Raw genomic sequence first — 18,946 nt, 5'->3', positions numbered from 1 at the left:
AGCAAAGCTTTCATTTTATGAAAGACAAATGCAACGTAAAAAATGTTCATCAGTGTAACTGTCTGCCTAGGCCGCTGCAGGTAACAAACACAAAAACCAATCTACAAAAATAAAAACAATTTTCATTATGTACGAAAATACATATTATGAATCAAATAAAGATTCTGTTTTTACACACATTATTTTTCACATTAATGAAAAATAACACAAATAAAATACATTAAGTCGGGTGGGAGGGTGGGAAACTTTACTGCACCAAAAGCGAACCTCGAATGACAATATCTTTAATTTACAAAACCGCCAAAAGTATAGCACGAAATATTTGAAATGACCTTATTCAAATATTATGGTCAGTTCTACCTCGACCAATGAAAAACATTTAACCTATTATATACTTTCAAACACGTGTAATTTCATAAACAAATACACGTGGTAATGTTTACATACCGGTGTACATAACTTTAATAAATATATTTATGTTCTAATTCATAACTTCAAGCGAACATAAATTATTTACAAAATAAACTCAACACCTTTGTATGGGATCAGCTCGCCTGACAGTGTGCAGCAAAGCTTCGAAAAATAAAGAAAGGGTAAAGAAAAAATAAAAGAAAAAATACATAATTAAATCCCAATATTATTTGTTACAGACAGTCTATCCTTCAAAGACTCTTTAACATAACCGTCTTTTGCCGTGTCACTTTTCCACCGACCATGCTTTTTGAACAATCTGTCCTCTACACCAGCCGCTGCAGCAGCCGATGCCCCTCCTGATCGGAGACTATGCAGTCCAAATTTTTTTACATATAAGCCTATACTCTGTAAACTTGAAAGTAGTATTTCCCGAGCTCTCGTGTATGACAACGGACCTGTACTTCTAAGTTTATAAGAATTATCAGACTTACAAAAATTAACGGATCTAAAAATAAATTCATCAGAATTTGATGTAATACTAGCTAATTTGAGATATCGTTCTAGCATACAGACAGGACAAGTTACAAGATTAGTTCTAGAAATAACCACATCCCTCCCTTCTCTGTAAATATCAGTTTTACTCTTCGCCAAATATAAATTTGCATGTGTAGAATAAATCTTTATATCGATACCTCTCAAATTAACTAGTTCTGAAAACCTTAAAAAACCTGCATAGCTTAATAAACACATACAAACAGTTCTTAAGTCTTTAAGATTACTATTAAGATGACCATAAGTATGAACAACCTTTCGCAAAATGTCTGGTGTAATAGGATCTTTCTTAGTGATAAAATGTCCCAATTTTCTCTGTGCTCCTTCGTTTACAAACGTTACTAATTCAGATGTACAAGGATTATTAAATTCAGCCAGTTTATGTGCCCAGCTAATGGCGTATATTTCTTCATTTATCTTGCTTGCCGATTTTGCATTCTGTGAAATGTGAATCAAATATAGAGAAACTGTATAATCAGATGAAGGTAATGGAGTAATATTATGTATTTTAGTCCACTTACAGAAAGCATTAAATGCATACTGGTACTTTTTACGAGTGTTCAGAGAACGTGAGCTCAAGCAGTACTCTGGTAGTCTAGCTTTCAATGTAGAAAGTTCATCCGAAATATCTGAATTCTGTTTCCATCTACCAACTCGAAAAATATCTGAAAAATGTGCAATCGTGAAACAAACATTATAAAATGTCAAGGTATTAAAAACTTATATACAAATGAACCATGCCACTGTAAACATAACAGGGCCTTGTCCAATATTTATTTTGACCATGCCAGCTACAATGCTATATACATTAGTGCCGTGTTGAATACAACCATGCTTTCTACAATGTATATACACACTAGGGCCTTATCAACAACAACCGTGCCTGCTACAATACACATTTATGTACTATGGCCTCGTTACTTTAACCTCGCCAGCTACAATACACATTCGTGTACTAGGACCTCGTCACTTCAACCTCGCCAGCTACAATACACATTCGTATACCAGGGCCTCGGAACTTTATCCTCGCCAGCTACAATACACATTAGTGCACCAGGACCTTGTTTTCCTTGTCGCATCTAACTTCACTGCCAATACTGGAGCAAGAAAAGGCTCAGTGCCAAAAATGGATTTTCTATTAGAACCACTGACAAAAATACCACTTGTATTTTTAAATTCAATAACATCAGATATGTAATCTCTGTAATTCATATTTTCATCAAAAATGAAAGGCCAATAGGTCGCAGATATCCATTTTGGTACAATTAAAGTACTTCTAGCTTTACAAGCAATTACATGTTTTATAGCTCTCAATACTAAGTAAATAGGTGGTACAATCCAATTGTTTTCACCAGACCAATTCTGAGTAGAACAGTCTACAGCTTCTGTATTTACATTCCAGAATAAAGAGTTAAATCTTTCTAATTTTGTGTTACGAGAACTAGCAAAACGATCGACTGTGTGAGGACCCCAAAGGTCGTTAATAAAAGTATAGAAAAATTCTGAAACTCCCCAGTCTTCATAATCAGTGATTTTACTGATATAATCAGCTTTCGAATTTTCACCTCTCGGAATCCATTGTATGTTAATGGAGATTCCCTTTTGTAAACAAATAGAAAAAATGGAAATTGCTATATCTTGCAGTTGTTCTTTCATGCTTCCTGCTTGAATAATTCTGACACAATTTTGATTATCAGTTAGCCATTTTAAAAAATTTCCAGCTAATGCATGTTGATAAGACATCAACGCCAATTCTATGGCCTTTAGTTCCCTCCACGTGGAACTCTCTAACATTTCAGTTGATTTCCACATAGTGTGAAAATTTTTACTTTCCAACTCTACTGTACATGCTCCAGCAGCTATGCTGCTAGCATCAGATAATACCATTACATGTGACTGACTATATTGATTTAATGTTTTAAAATTTACATTTGCAATGTTATCAAGCCAGAACTTTAATTCTGATATCACAAAACTTTTACTTTCTAAAACTAAATAACTATCCCATGACATTCTACTTTCAATAGACATATAGCAATATCTTGTCATTATTCTAGTAATATTTCCGATCACAGGAGACATACTTATAATTCTACCCGTTACCTGGGCTTCTATTCTCAGACATACTCAGGTTAAGCACAAGCTTACAACTTTACTGCACCAAAAGCGAACCTCGAATGACAATATCTTTAATTTACAAAACCGCCAAAAGTATAGCACGAAATATTTGAAATGACCTTATTCAAATATTATGGTCAGTTCTACCTCGACCAATGAAAAACATTTAACCTATTATATACTTTCAAACACGTGTAATTTCATAAACAAATACACGTGGTAATGTTTACATACCGGTGTACATAACTTTAATAAATATATTTATGTTCTAATTCATAACTTCAAGCGAACATAAATTATTTACAAAATAAACTCAACACCTTTGTATGGGATCAGCTCGCCTGACAGTGTGCAGCAAAGCTTCGAAAAATAAAGAAAGGGTAAAGAAAAAATAAAAGAAAAAATACATAATTAAATCCCAATATTATTTGTTACAGACAGTCTATCCTTCAAAGACTCTTTAACATAACCGTCTTTTGCCGTGTCACTTTTCCACCGACCATGCTTTTTGAACAATCTGTCCTCTACACCAGCCGCTGCAGCAGCCGATGCCCCTCCTGATCGGAGACTATGCAGTCCAAATTTTTTTACATATAAGCCTATACTCTGTAAACTTGAAAGTAGTATTTCCCGAGCTCTCGTGTATGACAACGGACCTGTACTTCTAAGTTTATAAGAATTATCAGACTTACAAAAATTAACGGATCTAAAAATAAATTCATCAGAATTTGATGTAATACTAGCTAATTTGAGATATCGTTCTAGCATACAGACAGGACAAGTTACAAGATTAGTTCTAGAAATAACCACATCCCTCCCTTCTCTGTAAATATCAGTTTTACTCTTCGCCAAATATAAATTTGCATGTGTAGAATAAATCTTTATATCGATACCTCTCAAATTAACTAGTTCTGAAAACCTTAAAAAACCTGCATAGCTTAATAAACACATACAAACAGTTCTTAAGTCTTTAAGATTACTATTAAGATGACCATAAGTATGAACAACCTTTCGCAAAATGTCTGGTGTAATAGGATCTTTCTTAGTGATAAAATGTCCCAATTTTCTCTGTGCTCCTTCGTTTACAAACGTTACTAATTCAGATGTACAAGGATTATTAAATTCAGCCAGTTTATGTGCCCAGCTAATGGCGTATATTTCTTCATTTATCTTGCTTGCCGATTTTGCATTCTGTGAAATGTGAATCAAATATAGAGAAACTGTATAATCAGATGAAGGTAATGGAGTAATATTATGTATTTTAGTCCACTTACAGAAAGCATTAAATGCATACTGGTACTTTTTACGAGTGTTCAGAGAACGTGAGCTCAAGCAGTACTCTGGTAGTCTAGCTTTCAATGTAGAAAGTTCATCCGAAATATCTGAATTCTGTTTCCATCTACCAACTCGAAAAATATCTGAAAAATGTGCAATCGTGAAACAAACATTATAAAATGTCAAGGTATTAAAAACTTATATACAAATGAACCATGCCACTGTAAACATAACAGGGCCTTGTCCAATATTTATTTTGACCATGCCAGCTACAATGCTATATACATTAGTGCCGTGTTGAATACAACCATGCTTTCTACAATGTATATACACACTAGGGCCTTATCAACAACAACCGTGCCTGCTACAATACACATTTATGTACTATGGCCTCGTTACTTTAACCTCGCCAGCTACAATACACATTCGTGTACTAGGACCTCGTCACTTCAACCTCGCCAGCTACAATACACATTCGTATACCAGGGCCTCGGAACTTTATCCTCGCCAGCTACAATACACATTAGTGCACCAGGACCTTGTTTTCCTTGTCGCATCTAACTTCACTGCCAATACTGGAGCAAGAAAAGGCTCAGTGCCAAAAATGGATTTTCTATTAGAACCACTGACAAAAATACCACTTGTATTTTTAAATTCAATAACATCAGATATGTAATCTCTGTAATTCATATTTTCATCAAAAATGAAAGGCCAATAGGTCGCAGATATCCATTTTGGTACAATTAAAGTACTTCTAGCTTTACAAGCAATTACATGTTTTATAGCTCTCAATACTAAGTAAATAGGTGGTACAATCCAATTGTTTTCACCAGACCAATTCTGAGTAGAACAGTCTACAGCTTCTGTATTTACATTCCAGAATAAAGAGTTAAATCTTTCTAATTTTGTGTTACGAGAACTAGCAAAACGATCGACTGTGTGAGGACCCCAAAGGTCGTTAATAAAAGTATAGAAAAATTCTGAAACTCCCCAGTCTTCATAATCAGTGATTTTACTGATATAATCAGCTTTCGAATTTTCACCTCTCGGAATCCATTGTATGTTAATGGAGATTCCCTTTTGTAAACAAATAGAAAAAATGGAAATTGCTATATCTTGCAGTTGTTCTTTCATGCTTCCTGCTTGAATAATTCTGACACAATTTTGATTATCAGTTAGCCATTTTAAAAAATTTCCAGCTAATGCATGTTGATAAGACATCAACGCCAATTCTATGGCCTTTAGTTCCCTCCACGTGGAACTCTCTAACATTTCAGTTGATTTCCACATAGTGTGAAAATTTTTACTTTCCAACTCTACTGTACATGCTCCAGCAGCTATGCTGCTAGCATCAGATAATACCATTACATGTGACTGACTATATTGATTTAATGTTTTAAAATTTACATTTGCAATGTTATCAAGCCAGAACTTTAATTCTGATATCACAAAACTTTTACTTTCTAAAACTAAATAACTATCCCATGACATTCTACTTTCAATAGACATATAGCAATATCTTGTCATTATTCTAGTAATATTTCCGATCACAGGAGACATACTTATAATTCTACCCGTTACCTGGGCTTCTATTCTCAGACATACTCAGGTTAAGCACAAGCTTACAACTTTACTGCACCAAAAGCGAACCTCGAATGACAATATCTTTAATTTACAAAACCGCCAAAAGTATAGCACGAAATATTTGAAATGACCTTATTCAAATATTATGGTCAGTTCTACCTCGACCAATGAAAAACATTTAACCTATTATATACTTTCAAACACGTATAATTTCATAAACAAATACACGTGGTAATGTTTACATACCGGTGTACATAACTTTAATAAATATATATATGTTTTTATCATCCACCATAGAAATCCACACTCAATAAAAAATGTCTAAATCAGGAAAAGGATACAGCTGGTACACTTACAGATTCGACGATTATTCTTGTGTCAAGAATTCTAATAAAACACGTCGCCAGTGACTATACACATATACAGGTGGTGTCGTGATTTTGTGTAGTTTCAATTTCGGTCATTCTTCGTTAGACCTCTCTTTGTGTCATGAGTTCCACATCTACTCACTAAAATGTGGATATTTGAGTGACAGGGCATCATCAATTCATTAAAATTGAAAAATTGCATTGATAGATCTTTTTTTTTCTATCTTGAGATGATCGTTTTAATGAATTGTGCCTCATATGAATTCACAATAAGAACCCATTGGAATATCAACTGTCTGTTCGAATATCTGTGCAACAACTCGTATGTGTTGTCTATCAAACCGTCATTAATTTGTATAATGTAATAATCGGTGTATCTTTAATGAATCAGTGCCGATCTATACAAAGTATATGTCATGACTGTAGCTAAGAAAATTAGATTTAACTTTAAATTCGTGGTTTTCTCATTAGTTTAAAACAATTCACAGAAAACTGTTAATCCGACATATACTCATGATCATTCACACAAGAGGGGAGTATATTGTGATTGGTACCGTTTATTTTTCTTATGTTCTTTTGTGTGCTTACTGTCGATCTGATAAGCCAGGCATTTCCAAATGTTTAATATAGGCTTATTGTCCGTTTGATTTTATAAACCGTTTTTTGTCTCTTATATCTGATGTGTTTCCCTCAGTTTTAGTTTGTAACTCGGATTTGTTTTCACTCAATCGATTCATGACAGGGGTATACTACTGTTGCCTTTATTTATTATGCTCCTTGCTCTGCTGAGCCACTGATTACAGGGAAGGTTTTGTTTTTCTTGTTACCGCATCATGGGCGAAACATATGCACAGCAGATACTAATCCCGTTATCTTCGATGCGTATTATCTTTAATTCTCTTCCTAGACTTTGTTGTTTCATTAGAAGTACACATTGGAAGCACGAAACTATAATAAAGTGCTACATTAACATCTGAAATAAAATTTAAGGAAATTAAGTTTGATGAAATTCTCATAGATTGTTTTAGAATATAAGAAAATCATCAATCAAGAAAACATATTTAAAGAAAAGCCTTAAAACATCATGAAGTTCATTCAAATTATTTTTATTTTGAGTCTTATTCTCGTTTGAAGAACTTATTCTTTATTTCTACATCAATGATACAATACATTCTTATATGTTATTATAAAAACAGAACTTCATCCACTGTAATAGTTGCATAACATGAAAGCTGGATTATAATTTGATAATAGTGAATTCAAAACTTAAAATTTCGATTTTAGAATTGAAAATTGACTACATCAAGGATGTCGAAAATTGAAATTTCAATTTCGGAACTTTCAATTTGGAATATCAAATAATTCACTTATGCGTCAGTTTTTCATGGACAAAAAATTCTTATACTATAGACGTATGTAATTTGTTCAAAATGGTATAACAAATGTTTACTATGATAATACATGTGGAGTCTTATTTGTTTTTTGTCTTTACTGATTGACTTGCTGTCCAACATCTTTTATATTCACACCAGTCTCCTTAATCTGAGGGGGCATACGAATATTTCACTGACTTTATTATGGTAAAAGCCAGAAAAAAAAACCAAATGGAGGTGTAAAAACACCATGACTTGTACAGAGAATGATAAAAATATAAGTGTTATTCGACTTGGTATACGATAGATCAACCTAGCGCTTACACACCCACAAAAGTTCACTCATGCGGTCAAGTTATCCTCGATGAATTGATAAATTATAAAAAAAAAAAAAAAAAAAAAAAAAAAAAAAAAAACCCAATCTTATTCATAATAGCTGACCTTAGGTGATTGTGACTACTCTTTTATGTCCGTTTTTAGTTATATAATTCTTCAAATATTCAAATATTTACAAGTCATCGGCCTTCAAATATTTGGGTTTGTGCGTCTATTGTATCGATTGTATTAAAATTAATATAGTGGGGTTTTTTTTCATTTCCGTACAAAGAAACATTTAACAATAGCAATTTATAAAAGAAATTAAAGAAACATAAAAGTAACTGGCTGAATGTGGTTGTCTGAGGATCTCTGTTATTGTATGTAGCTGTTTTAAAGGTGTTTAATGAAAAGGTTGCATCGAACTTTTGCTACACGGCATATCAAAGTTTAATAACTTAACAATTACAATAATTAAAAAACATGCGGCAATATATTTTGTTTTGACACATTGTCAATATTATCTTTTAGTGTATCTGGTTCCTGCTGGGTTCTTTCACAAATTTAAAATGAAACGAAACATTTTCGATTATCAATGTCAGAATTAACACATACTCCGCAAAGTTTCATGTAATTTGCAGACACTATTAATTCCATACCAAGTATATCGATTAAACTGACACCAAACTTGTCCATCATTTTTTTTCGTCTCTTATCATATAATTCGTGCTTATGATATAATAGTACGCTACAAGTCGATTCTAAAGTATAAAGGCTAATTTTAAAATCCAATTTTAGATTAAATGTCTATTAATGTATTTACTTCTACTGAATAGAATAGAATTTTGTAAATTTCTAACTCGTTACGAGCATAAACATAGAAATATTATCAATTCATAAAATGGTGACTGATTTGATATTATTTTTATCTAAAAACAAACAAAGTCAACTTATAAAAAACGCAATTAAAGAAAACTTTAAATTCTATATTTGTTTCAAAGTTAAAGATGTTTGGAGAACCAAATTGGTAATGACATGAACCCTTTATATAATTGTGCAAAATATATTTTTTTTCGATACATAGTTAATATTTCATAAATAAACTACTAAAAGTAACATATTGACACCATTTACGTATACATAGCTGGATGATACAATGATATTAGAGTCATTGGTCAGCACTCCTAAGGATAATTTACAAAAGACATAGCTGAATAATTACATTAGATGTATGTTTCATTATGATACTTTATTCTGATTGGCTAACTGCACATCTCGTGTATTCCGTAAGCAATTGCATTGCTCAATAAAACTTTTCATTCATGATAACACGTGGTTTCACAATAAAGTGCACAGGTGAATTAAATAAAACAATAATAAAATTGCGCACATTTTTAGTATGAAAATGTACTTTGGTCAACGCTTTTACACCCCAATGAAGTTACAAAAAGAAGCATTCAATTCTTAAATGATACATTGATATTAGAGTCATTGATCAACACTCCTAAGGATAATGTACAAAAACGTTTTAGGCCCCTTGAATATGAGTTCACATTTATATAAATCTATCAAATAATGCAAAGTTTTATTTATATAGTTAAAACTGGTAGTATTTGTTTCTCGTACTCTATTCATAAATAAGGTTCTTTACGCAATTTACTGTATACTAAGCTTGCCAGAGGCTTTTGAGCATTCGTTATTACATAGCTATACAAACCAAACTTGACCATAAATTGCCGATATGTGAGTGTCAAAAAGGCTATTTCAGACAACAGATTGAGCACTAATGTGATTTTTTTCTGCAACAGAATTTAATTCATGTACTTAAATTCAGTTATCACTTTGCGCTTTATCATAATATTTTGTTTGGTTATTAGTGAGTTATTTTTTTTATTTATTTTTTTGTTGCGACTGAACCATTCTTTCTGCTGATCTTTTTTTAATTTTGATCAAACAGGAGGGGTAGCAGACACATGTAGGACATTCAAATATAAAAAGCCCGCCAATCAGTCTGACGGCATAGACCCGGGTGGATCCTATTTTATTCCTGTAGTGACATTTTCAAATTGAGAGGAATACTAATTTTCAAAGTTTAAATTAAGTTATATCTGTTTATGGTTTACGGTTATTTGTTATCGCATTCGAAACAAAAAAGCAAGGATTGACTGTGGTATAAAAATAAAGCCCACTGTACTTCTCTCATTTTACAGTGTAACCCAGGTTCAAGAGAAAGAATATTTTATTGGCTGTGCGAGATAAATAAATTTAAAATAAAACAGTCACTTCCTGTAAGAATATGGCCTTAAATTGACCTACGTTATGATGGAGCCCTCTCAAATCGAAGAATCCTTTCAATAACTCTGTATCCGTAGGTGGAATATTACATTTCTGTCGTTATTTATACTATTATTTTTTTCTAATTACAGTTTCTTTATTTCCCGCCCTTCATCGGTCGTCGACGCACAACAAAAAATATACCAATACCACAACTATAATCTACTTATCTATTTACCATTGCTAGAGGTGGTGAGTTGTACTTTATATCTTTATATATACTTAGTCAGCAGTTATTGATTCATAACAATAGATATAAATATAATTAACACAGAAATATTATCTCTATCTTACAATGGTAAATGAATCGAGATAATAGAACCTTAGAATTATTATCCACTGCAGTAATCATGTCAAAGGATTTTTTATTTATTGGAATCAAATATGATGTGTTATCCCCATGACAACGACTAATTACTGTAACATTACAATTTGAGATTGTCTAATAGTTGAAATAATTATGTACTTGTAATATTTATGAAATGTTCTTTATTTATTAGAAAAATCTACAACTAATAATTCTATATCATATAATGCTCGGTTAACACCATATCCGTCTAATGAACTCTTCAAAACGAAGTGTATAGACTTATTGTATTTGCTCAGTCATTATTGTTATAATAATAATAATTAATACTATAAATGTGATTATTTTCTTCTGGATTTCACACATTCTGTTTTTTTTGGGGAAAAAAACTGACTTACAAAAACTCGTTTAGTCATTGCTACGTATACAGCAGTTAGAAACATACGACAAAAACGACTCCTAATTGAAAAATTAAAAAATAAACTTTCGCATCTGCCATTTTTGCCAACTCTAGTTTCAAGTGTATCTACTATTCATTGTCAATTATAGTAAACCATCAGTCGAACTTCTTTCCCCTTGCTCCCTTTCAAATAGTAGTTTGGCTTGAAAAACACTTCACAGATATGATAGCTTGATACTATCTGTTGTATCTGCTATCAAAGGTACCAGGATTATAATTTGGTACACCAGACGCGTGTTTCGTCTACATAAGATTCATCAGTGTCGCTCATATCAAAATATTTATAAAGCCAAACAAGTATAAAGTTGAAGAGCATTGAGGATCTAAAATTCCAAAAAGTTGTGCCAAATACGGCTAAGGTAATCTATGCCTGGGATAAGAAAATCCTTAGTTTTTCGAAAACCATTATGAACCATTTAAATGGACCTTCTTGTATAAAAGAGAAGCGAAGGATATATCAGAAGGACAGTCAAACTCATAAGAAGAAAATAAAGAAACTAACTAAATAAAGGCAAACAATAGCATTTGAACTTTTTCTTATATATAAAGAAGTTTTTTTTCCAAAGATGTCGTCACACCTACAAATTTAGGCAGCATGCATGTAACGATGAGAATATCTGATCAATCGAAGATACACAGCAAGGTTAACAAAAACTGAATGAATCGCATGAACTCGAAAAGCAGCGTGATCCGGATGTGTCGACAAAGTACATCTCATCCTATACATGCATTACTCATATGTGAATCCACACTCAGTGAAAATGACACAATCAGGTGCATTATCGGTAAAATTGAATCTGAGACCATTTATGGCATCTAGAATTATAAGAAAGTGCAGTAATGTAGCAAGTAAGTTAGTACACATAATGAACTATATTGTACTTGTTAACCATATATACACACAACATCGTATCGGTCAATCAATTCATGATGGTAATTGATATACTTATGTAGTGTCTATTTCGGTCGTTCTTTTCCATAACTCTGCTGATGCATTAAGAATGTAAGGATTATACCCTTGTTAAAGACGTCTGTAAATAAAGGCAACAGTAGTATACCGCTGTTCAAACTCATAAATCCATGGACAAAAAACAAAATCGGGCTAACAAACTAAAACTGAGGGAAACACATTAAATATAGGAGAACAACGACACAACACTACAATGTAACACACACAGAAACGGACCAAGCATCAGACAAAATCCCACGAGAATAACAAATATAACATCAAAACCAAATACATGAATTTGGGATAGACAAGTACCGTGACACGTCTTATCGGAATGTGAATTTACACTTAAAAAAAAGAGAAAACAAACGACGCAACGTTATAATGTAACACACACAGACACGAACTATAATATAACAATTGTCATATTCCTGACTTGGTACAGGACATTTTTAAAGGAAAAAAATGGTGGGTGGAATCTGGTTTTGTGGCATGCCAAACCTCCCTCTTTTATAGCCATGTGAAATATAACATTAAAATGACAACTCAACACCACAGGACTACGATATAAATAAATTGGAGAACACAATTGACAAAGAAACACACGAACAAGAACCAACAAAAGGCAGCATGTTCAAAATTTTAACAGCTTAACAGATATACAGTTTATATACAGCTTTAAAGCTGTGCAGCTAATAAACAGCGTTTATTAACCGTACATAAAAGTGTTAACATACAAAAGTGTAAATTGAAACGCCTTACGAACGGACAGAAGCTGTTTTGCTTTTTAGAAATGGGAAGATGAACATTGGAATTTGTATCTTCACGTTTGTCATAGTTTTGAGTTTGATGTTGTCCCCTGTTTAAATATGGAGCAAAGTAAGTACCAAGATTTGAAACAGACATACTACTTACAGTAGTATTATCCATCTAATTTATTTGGTGACAGGACAACCTCAATAAAACAAAACACGTGAGACTATACACAGCTGCTTTAGTACAAAAAAAGTTGATGTACAGTTCTAAAGATGTATATTCACTGTACACCTTTAAAGCTGTATAATAACTGTACAGTTTTAACACTGTATATAAACTGCACAGCTTTAAAGCTGTTTATTGACTGTATAGCTTTAAAACTGTTTATTAACTGTACAGCTTTAAAGCTGTATATAAACTGTACATCTGTTAAGCTTTATATAAACTTTACATCTGTAAAACTGTATATAAACTGTACATTTTTAAAGCTGCTCTGTAAACATGAACATTAACTGCACATTTTTAAAAGTGTGATACGATCTTTATCCACAGTTTATATACAGCTTTACAGATGTAGAGATGTACAGTTTGCATACTGCTTTACAGATGCACAGTTTATACAAAGCTTAATTTGCAGCTGTACAGTTGATATACAGCTTTACGGGTGTACAGTTGATATACAGCTTTACAGGTGTACAGTGTTTATACAGCTTTGTAGCTGTACAGTTTAAATACAGCTTCGCAGATATACATTTGATATACAGCTTTGCAGATGTACATTTGATATACATTTTTATAACTGTATATCAAGATTATTTGTACTAAAGTAGTTGTGTATACCTTTGCATGTTATCATTTTGGTCTTTAAGAAAATAAAATGTTTACTACTGCTTCATATGAAAACAAAAACAAGTCGTCGTCCAAAATGCATGCACAATTGGTTTTTTTTTAAATATTGACTGATATCGACTGATTGTTGGAATATCTATCCATCCATCTCAACAAATATAATAACGGTCAATATGTGTATCTTTTTGTTGATTTAATTATTGTAGAAAAATCTCTGTTTACAATAAGTCCGATCTATCAATTAAGAAGCCCTTGAATAGTAGTTTGAATGTTTCCCAGCTTCTAAAAGTCCTCTCAACGTTTAAAACATACTTCATGAAATGCAGTTTCGTAATAGTAAAAATCACAGCCCTATATCATGTTTGGTTTATTTCATTATTTTTGCAACCATTTGTTATTTTGAATGAGTGTAAAGCTATCTAAAATTAATGTAGTTTTAAGATATCGTTGTTTTTAAAGATGAGACCTTTCTGTCGGATTGAGTTATCCAATCATATTTAGGCCTCATGATAAGTCAATGATTTCACGCTTGTAATGGAGATTGTACTAAATTAAAAAAAAAAAGGCTGAAACTAGGTAGAAAGTGGTAAATTTATCATATCGATTTAATCGCGTTTAATCATATAATGTAATGACCTCGGTTAAGTCTTTCATATTTGGCTGACATCTGTTATGTTAAAATTTTGCTTAGTAATAATTATATTTTATTATCATACTGCTGTTCTTGTAATATGTAAGAGATGTCTGTCATCCATGTCTAAACATTCAACTTCTTTTAATCAACAATTTTATTTTAGAAGTCAATCTTTACTCCAAAACTAGATACTACAGAGGTATTCAAACTAATTTGTAAAAAACTGACAATTCGTTTGCAAAAAGCGAAAACGATCAATTTGAGAAAACAATAGTATACCAAACACAAAAAAGAAAATTAAACTCTTAGCAACATGAATCCCACAATCTCACAAAAGGATATGTAGATTCGTCCCGACTGTTACACCCGTCGTGTTACTTATGTATTACTAAGTACAAACTAATTGATAAATCTGATTAGGAAAGTCCCATTCGAGAAATTCAGGACACGATCTTCTTATTAAATTGATTACGTTGACTGGGAAACGAGTAGTTGTTTTAAGTGTGAATACCCGTGTTTTTATTTTCTGTCAAGACAGTGAATAGTTGCGTTGTCGTCTAAACTTCTAATCAAAACTTAATAAAACTTTCTGAGAATTTTCATTATATTGTAAATGCCTTCTTTATACATATCAATTCAGATTACGTATCACAAATAAATGTACTAAATATTATAGTAATACAAATATGCACATTCACAGTCCTACCATTTGTCTCTACCATTATGTTTTGCTTGCACAAGGTCCTGTTATATCATGACTGTTACTTACGTCTTTACACTAAATCCATTGGATGTGTACTGATCGTTATATTGCAGACTTAGATGTATACATGATTTTTTTTCTATTTCTTGTTGTACACTTTCGATTACTGTGAGTACTCCCATATCTGTTCCTTATGTATTTTGTGTTTTTGTTGCTTGTTTTTTTTGCGATTTGTATCATCTGATGAGTGGAGAAATTTTCAAAAGATTTTTATAGTTTGTTCTTATGATGTGATGATACACCACTGTCCCAAATTATTGGATGGTTAAGTGTCTGCAAACATGTTTAACCGAGGCATCGACCCAGTGAAGTAACAACATTTACCCATTTAATAACAACAACACAATTGTTTATTAAAGAGGCATTGACTGTCAAATTCATGTTCACCGATTTGACTTATATTCTCATATTTGTTTGAGAACACACTACAATGTATATCCAAGTTGTAAATAAATGTATATAAAATAATTAATTCACCACGCATTGACTCGATATTTGTATCAGCATTTTTGTGTATTTTTTTTTAGTGTAGACTTCATCTAATTAACAATCGAGGTGACCTCCGAAGAATGCTGATAGCCATATAACCTGATATAAACATAAATATAGATACAAATAGATAGCGAATTCGTGCAAATTAATTTTTTAAAGTCTGTTCAAGTTCATATTAAAGTTTAACATATATGTTAATCATCGTTTTTACGTGTATAGGAATGAGGTTTTGCGGATCGATCAAATAAGTAAATTAAATGATTTACACTTGTTTCACTTTCAATGTTGACATTATTTTCCTTTAATAACCGAACACACCTAATTCAAGCATCACTCTTCTATAGCTGAGGGTTAAATTGAAGTTCACAGACTCAATAAGGTCGATTTATTCAATTGCAAGTTCATAATTTATCGGCCATGATTCTTAGCTTATTTTGACAAAATTGAACCAAACTGAAAATAATATTTCACTTTCATTAATGATTGAAGAAAAAATATCAAATAAGTCATATATACATTAAGAGTCAATTAATGTTTTCAGATACATCTGGTTGTTATATTTGTATTGTCAGGTTTTGATTTTGGCTGATAACAGATTTTTATTTAAGATAAACAGTTTTATGGACGAAAATAGTCAAATTTGTCAAAATCTTGAATTACAGCAATTACTTTCATAAGGAGTCAAGTCATGGTTTCAATAGTGGTTTCTCTGTTTATTTGGTAATGCTGATAATTGTTTTGATGTTAAAGTTTCTGATCATCATTAATTGTTTTCAAGGTAATAGGTGAAAACAAAAATTTTAGAAAAAAAAGGGTCATACAATTTTACATTTTGGGTCAATAACCCTTGAAGTGAATCAATCGAAGGTTTCAGTTATATTGTCATTTTGTTGGTAACTTTTTCGGCTTTTATTGTTATAATCAATTTTATCATTATGTTATATAGTGGTCGGTAACTACAGTCTATCTTAAGGATCAATCATGTCAAGTTTTGTTAACACTGCCTTAAAATTCAGTTTAGTTATCAGAACTCAAGATGTTTGAAATATATAAAGTACGGTCGCCAAGCGATAGCGTTAGTTCGGACTGGCATTCGGCCAAATCAGTCAACTGGAAGTATCATTTTCTTGAAATATTTTTTTTTATAAATATATAAGTAACAAACAAGTATTCCATATTGGTAGTATTTTAATAGCTTTTTCTATTTGAACCTGATTTTGACTAAAGTAATATATTCACCTGATGAAAAAGATATTTAGTGCGCTAAACGTCATGTGCTTTATCATGTAAAATTATGGTAAAAGGTTTAATGTACAAATGGTTTTGGTAAATATTTGTCAGTTAATACATTTTTTCTCTCTCAGATAATAGACTTCTACAATGTTACTCAGTGAATTTCAGTTTTACAAACGCAAATAATATTGAATTTCTTTTCTTTTTTTACATTTTTTACTATTACAGTTGCGCAATACTGAGTAATTCGGTTTTCGGACTATATATACTGTTTTACGCGCCCTTTTCATTTCATCGAGATTTCACACACCAAACTTATTCGACAACTTTATTACATTTAGATTCTTATATTATGCTTTGTATAATTCATAATTCTTTGTATTTTCTTTTTGTAGATATTAGTATGAAAATTGAAAACAACACGTAAAATAATTTCATGCGTCCGAAGCGCTTTTCTGGATTTACCTTCATCAGGAACGCTCAAAGCCAATCATTTGAAATCCGAAGATGTATAAATACCGAAATCGTTGAAGAGCTATATGTCAAAAATACCTAAAATGACGAGCCAAATTCATCTAAAGACAACTTTGCTAGAGGGAGTTGAAACCTTAATTTCTTAATGATTTAAAAAAATTTAACGAAAATTTTTAGAAAGGTTTGTTAAATCATGTCACTACCGAAGTACTGACTACTGAGTAGTTAGACAGTTGAGATGATAAATAGCATTCTTTTTATTTCTTATAAAACCAAGTTAATGGTACAAAGAAAGATATTTTTACATATTATTACATACAGATTTTGCGCATGACAAGTTTGCACAAAACGAGCAACAAGAATGAGAGATTGGTGATCAACCTGGAGAACATACTTTTATATTGATAATTCTAATTAATTTACACAAATTTTTAAATACACGAATATTTTTTGAAATAAATAAAGCGCCGAATTTTAAAACATTTACTAGGCTTACATAGTAGGGTTTAAGAAAAGCTCTTCTACTTTCTGTTAGAGCTGTACAGTTTAAAATATAGTGATATTCATCACCTATCTCTTGAGAGTTACAAAGTACACAGTACCTTTCCTCTCTAATAATTCTACGCCATCTACCGGTTTCTATAGGCAAGATGTATATTCAATTTGTTTATTTTGAAAACAATGTTGAATTAAAACTGTTAGGTGTGAATCTTCTGCCATATTAGTCTTTGTTGTTTCTAAATTTAGAACAATATATAATTTATGAATAAAGCGAGATAGAACATAAAGCCACATATTTACCCAATCAAAAGATAGTAATTGTATAATAGTTCAACAGTGTGTTTTGATGATGTGGTCGTTATTTTCATTGAAAATATTAATTATTATTTCTTCTCTCCAATAATCCTTTCGAGGTTTGAGGATTTTCAAATAATGGAAAAGTTAAAAAATTTAATTGAAGTAATATACTATTTATCTGAAATATAATCATTTGTACATTAAAATGGGGAAAATGAAGCAATTATAAGTATTCTAATCACTTAAAACCTAAATTCTTGGTTAAATAACGAAAATCAAATAAAAAAGCTAAACTAAGAGAAAATGCAATTTCCTTCTCATTTAGTTATAATAAAAAAAACTCCTGGATTTGTAATTTATTTCTCACGGGACATATTTTGCATCATTTTAGTAAATCTCTTTTGTCAGATAAAAATTCCTTTTCTTAGTAATGTTTACAATTTTACACGTCCTACAAATTGAATTATTCGATTACAATTCCTTACAAAGTTAGCTCGAAAATGAATCTTGTAAAGAATTTTATTTTCTTCATTCACCTCCATATTTCTTATCTGAAAAAGCCTTCAAGCGTCATGATCAGGTATTTATAGAACTGCAAGTATATTTGTGCAATATTTTGGTGGGGATTGCAGATCGTAGATATTTGTATTTTTACTCAGGTATGGCAACATATACAAATGCAGATTAGATTTTGAAACATTGCTTGATAATAAACTCATCATAGATATCAGGTTAAAGACCATGAATGCATAATAATGATTGTGATTGTATGTAATGCTTAATTCCATTTATGACTTATGTCAACAAAATACCTTATTTCCAATTGGGTCTTTATATTGCTGGTAATGAAAAAAGATAATTAAGCATTTGAATACCTTAGCGATAAATAGTGTATGTT

The 18,946-nt window shown here is 31.5% G+C and overlaps 2 protein-coding genes across 2 annotated transcripts; both read right to left on the bottom strand.

Moving 5' to 3' along the window:
- Positions 1-220: 220 nt before the first annotated feature.
- LOC139511091 (uncharacterized) lies at positions 221-3,048 on the bottom strand. Its single transcript, XM_071297662.1, has 2 exons — positions 2,127-3,048; positions 221-1,631 (listed from the first exon to the last, which is right to left on the bottom strand). Exons 1-2 carry the CDS (start codon positions 3,046-3,048, stop codon positions 625-627), a joined length of 1,929 nt encoding a protein of 642 aa, XP_071153763.1. The 3' UTR covers positions 221-624.
- Positions 3,049-3,083: 35 nt separating this feature from the next.
- Positions 3,084-4,551, bottom strand: LOC139510721 (uncharacterized). Its single transcript, XM_071297249.1, has one exon. It carries the CDS (start codon positions 4,033-4,035, stop codon positions 3,496-3,498), a length of 540 nt encoding a protein of 179 aa, XP_071153350.1. The 5' UTR covers positions 4,036-4,551; the 3' UTR covers positions 3,084-3,495.
- Positions 4,552-18,946: the final 14,395 nt, after the last annotated feature.

Source organism: Mytilus edulis, chromosome 2 (genome assembly GCF_963676685.1).
Source record: "Mytilus edulis chromosome 2, xbMytEdul2.2, whole genome shotgun sequence".
NCBI lineage: Eukaryota > Metazoa > Mollusca > Bivalvia > Mytilida > Mytilidae > Mytilus > Mytilus edulis.
This window is presented reverse-complemented; position numbering and strand designations above follow the sequence as displayed.

Coding starts and splice junctions, on each gene's coding strand:
- LOC139511091 (XM_071297662.1), bottom strand. CDS start 3,048: ATGTCTCCTGTGATCGGAAATATTACTAGAATAATGACAAGATATTGC. Junction 1,632..2,126: donor TGAATTTAAAAATACAAGTG/GTATTTTTGTCA, acceptor CACATTTTTCAG/ATATTTTTCGAGTTGGTAGA.
- LOC139510721 (XM_071297249.1), bottom strand. CDS start 4,035: ATGTGTTTATTAAGCTATGCAGGTTTTTTAAGGTTTTCAGAACTAGTT.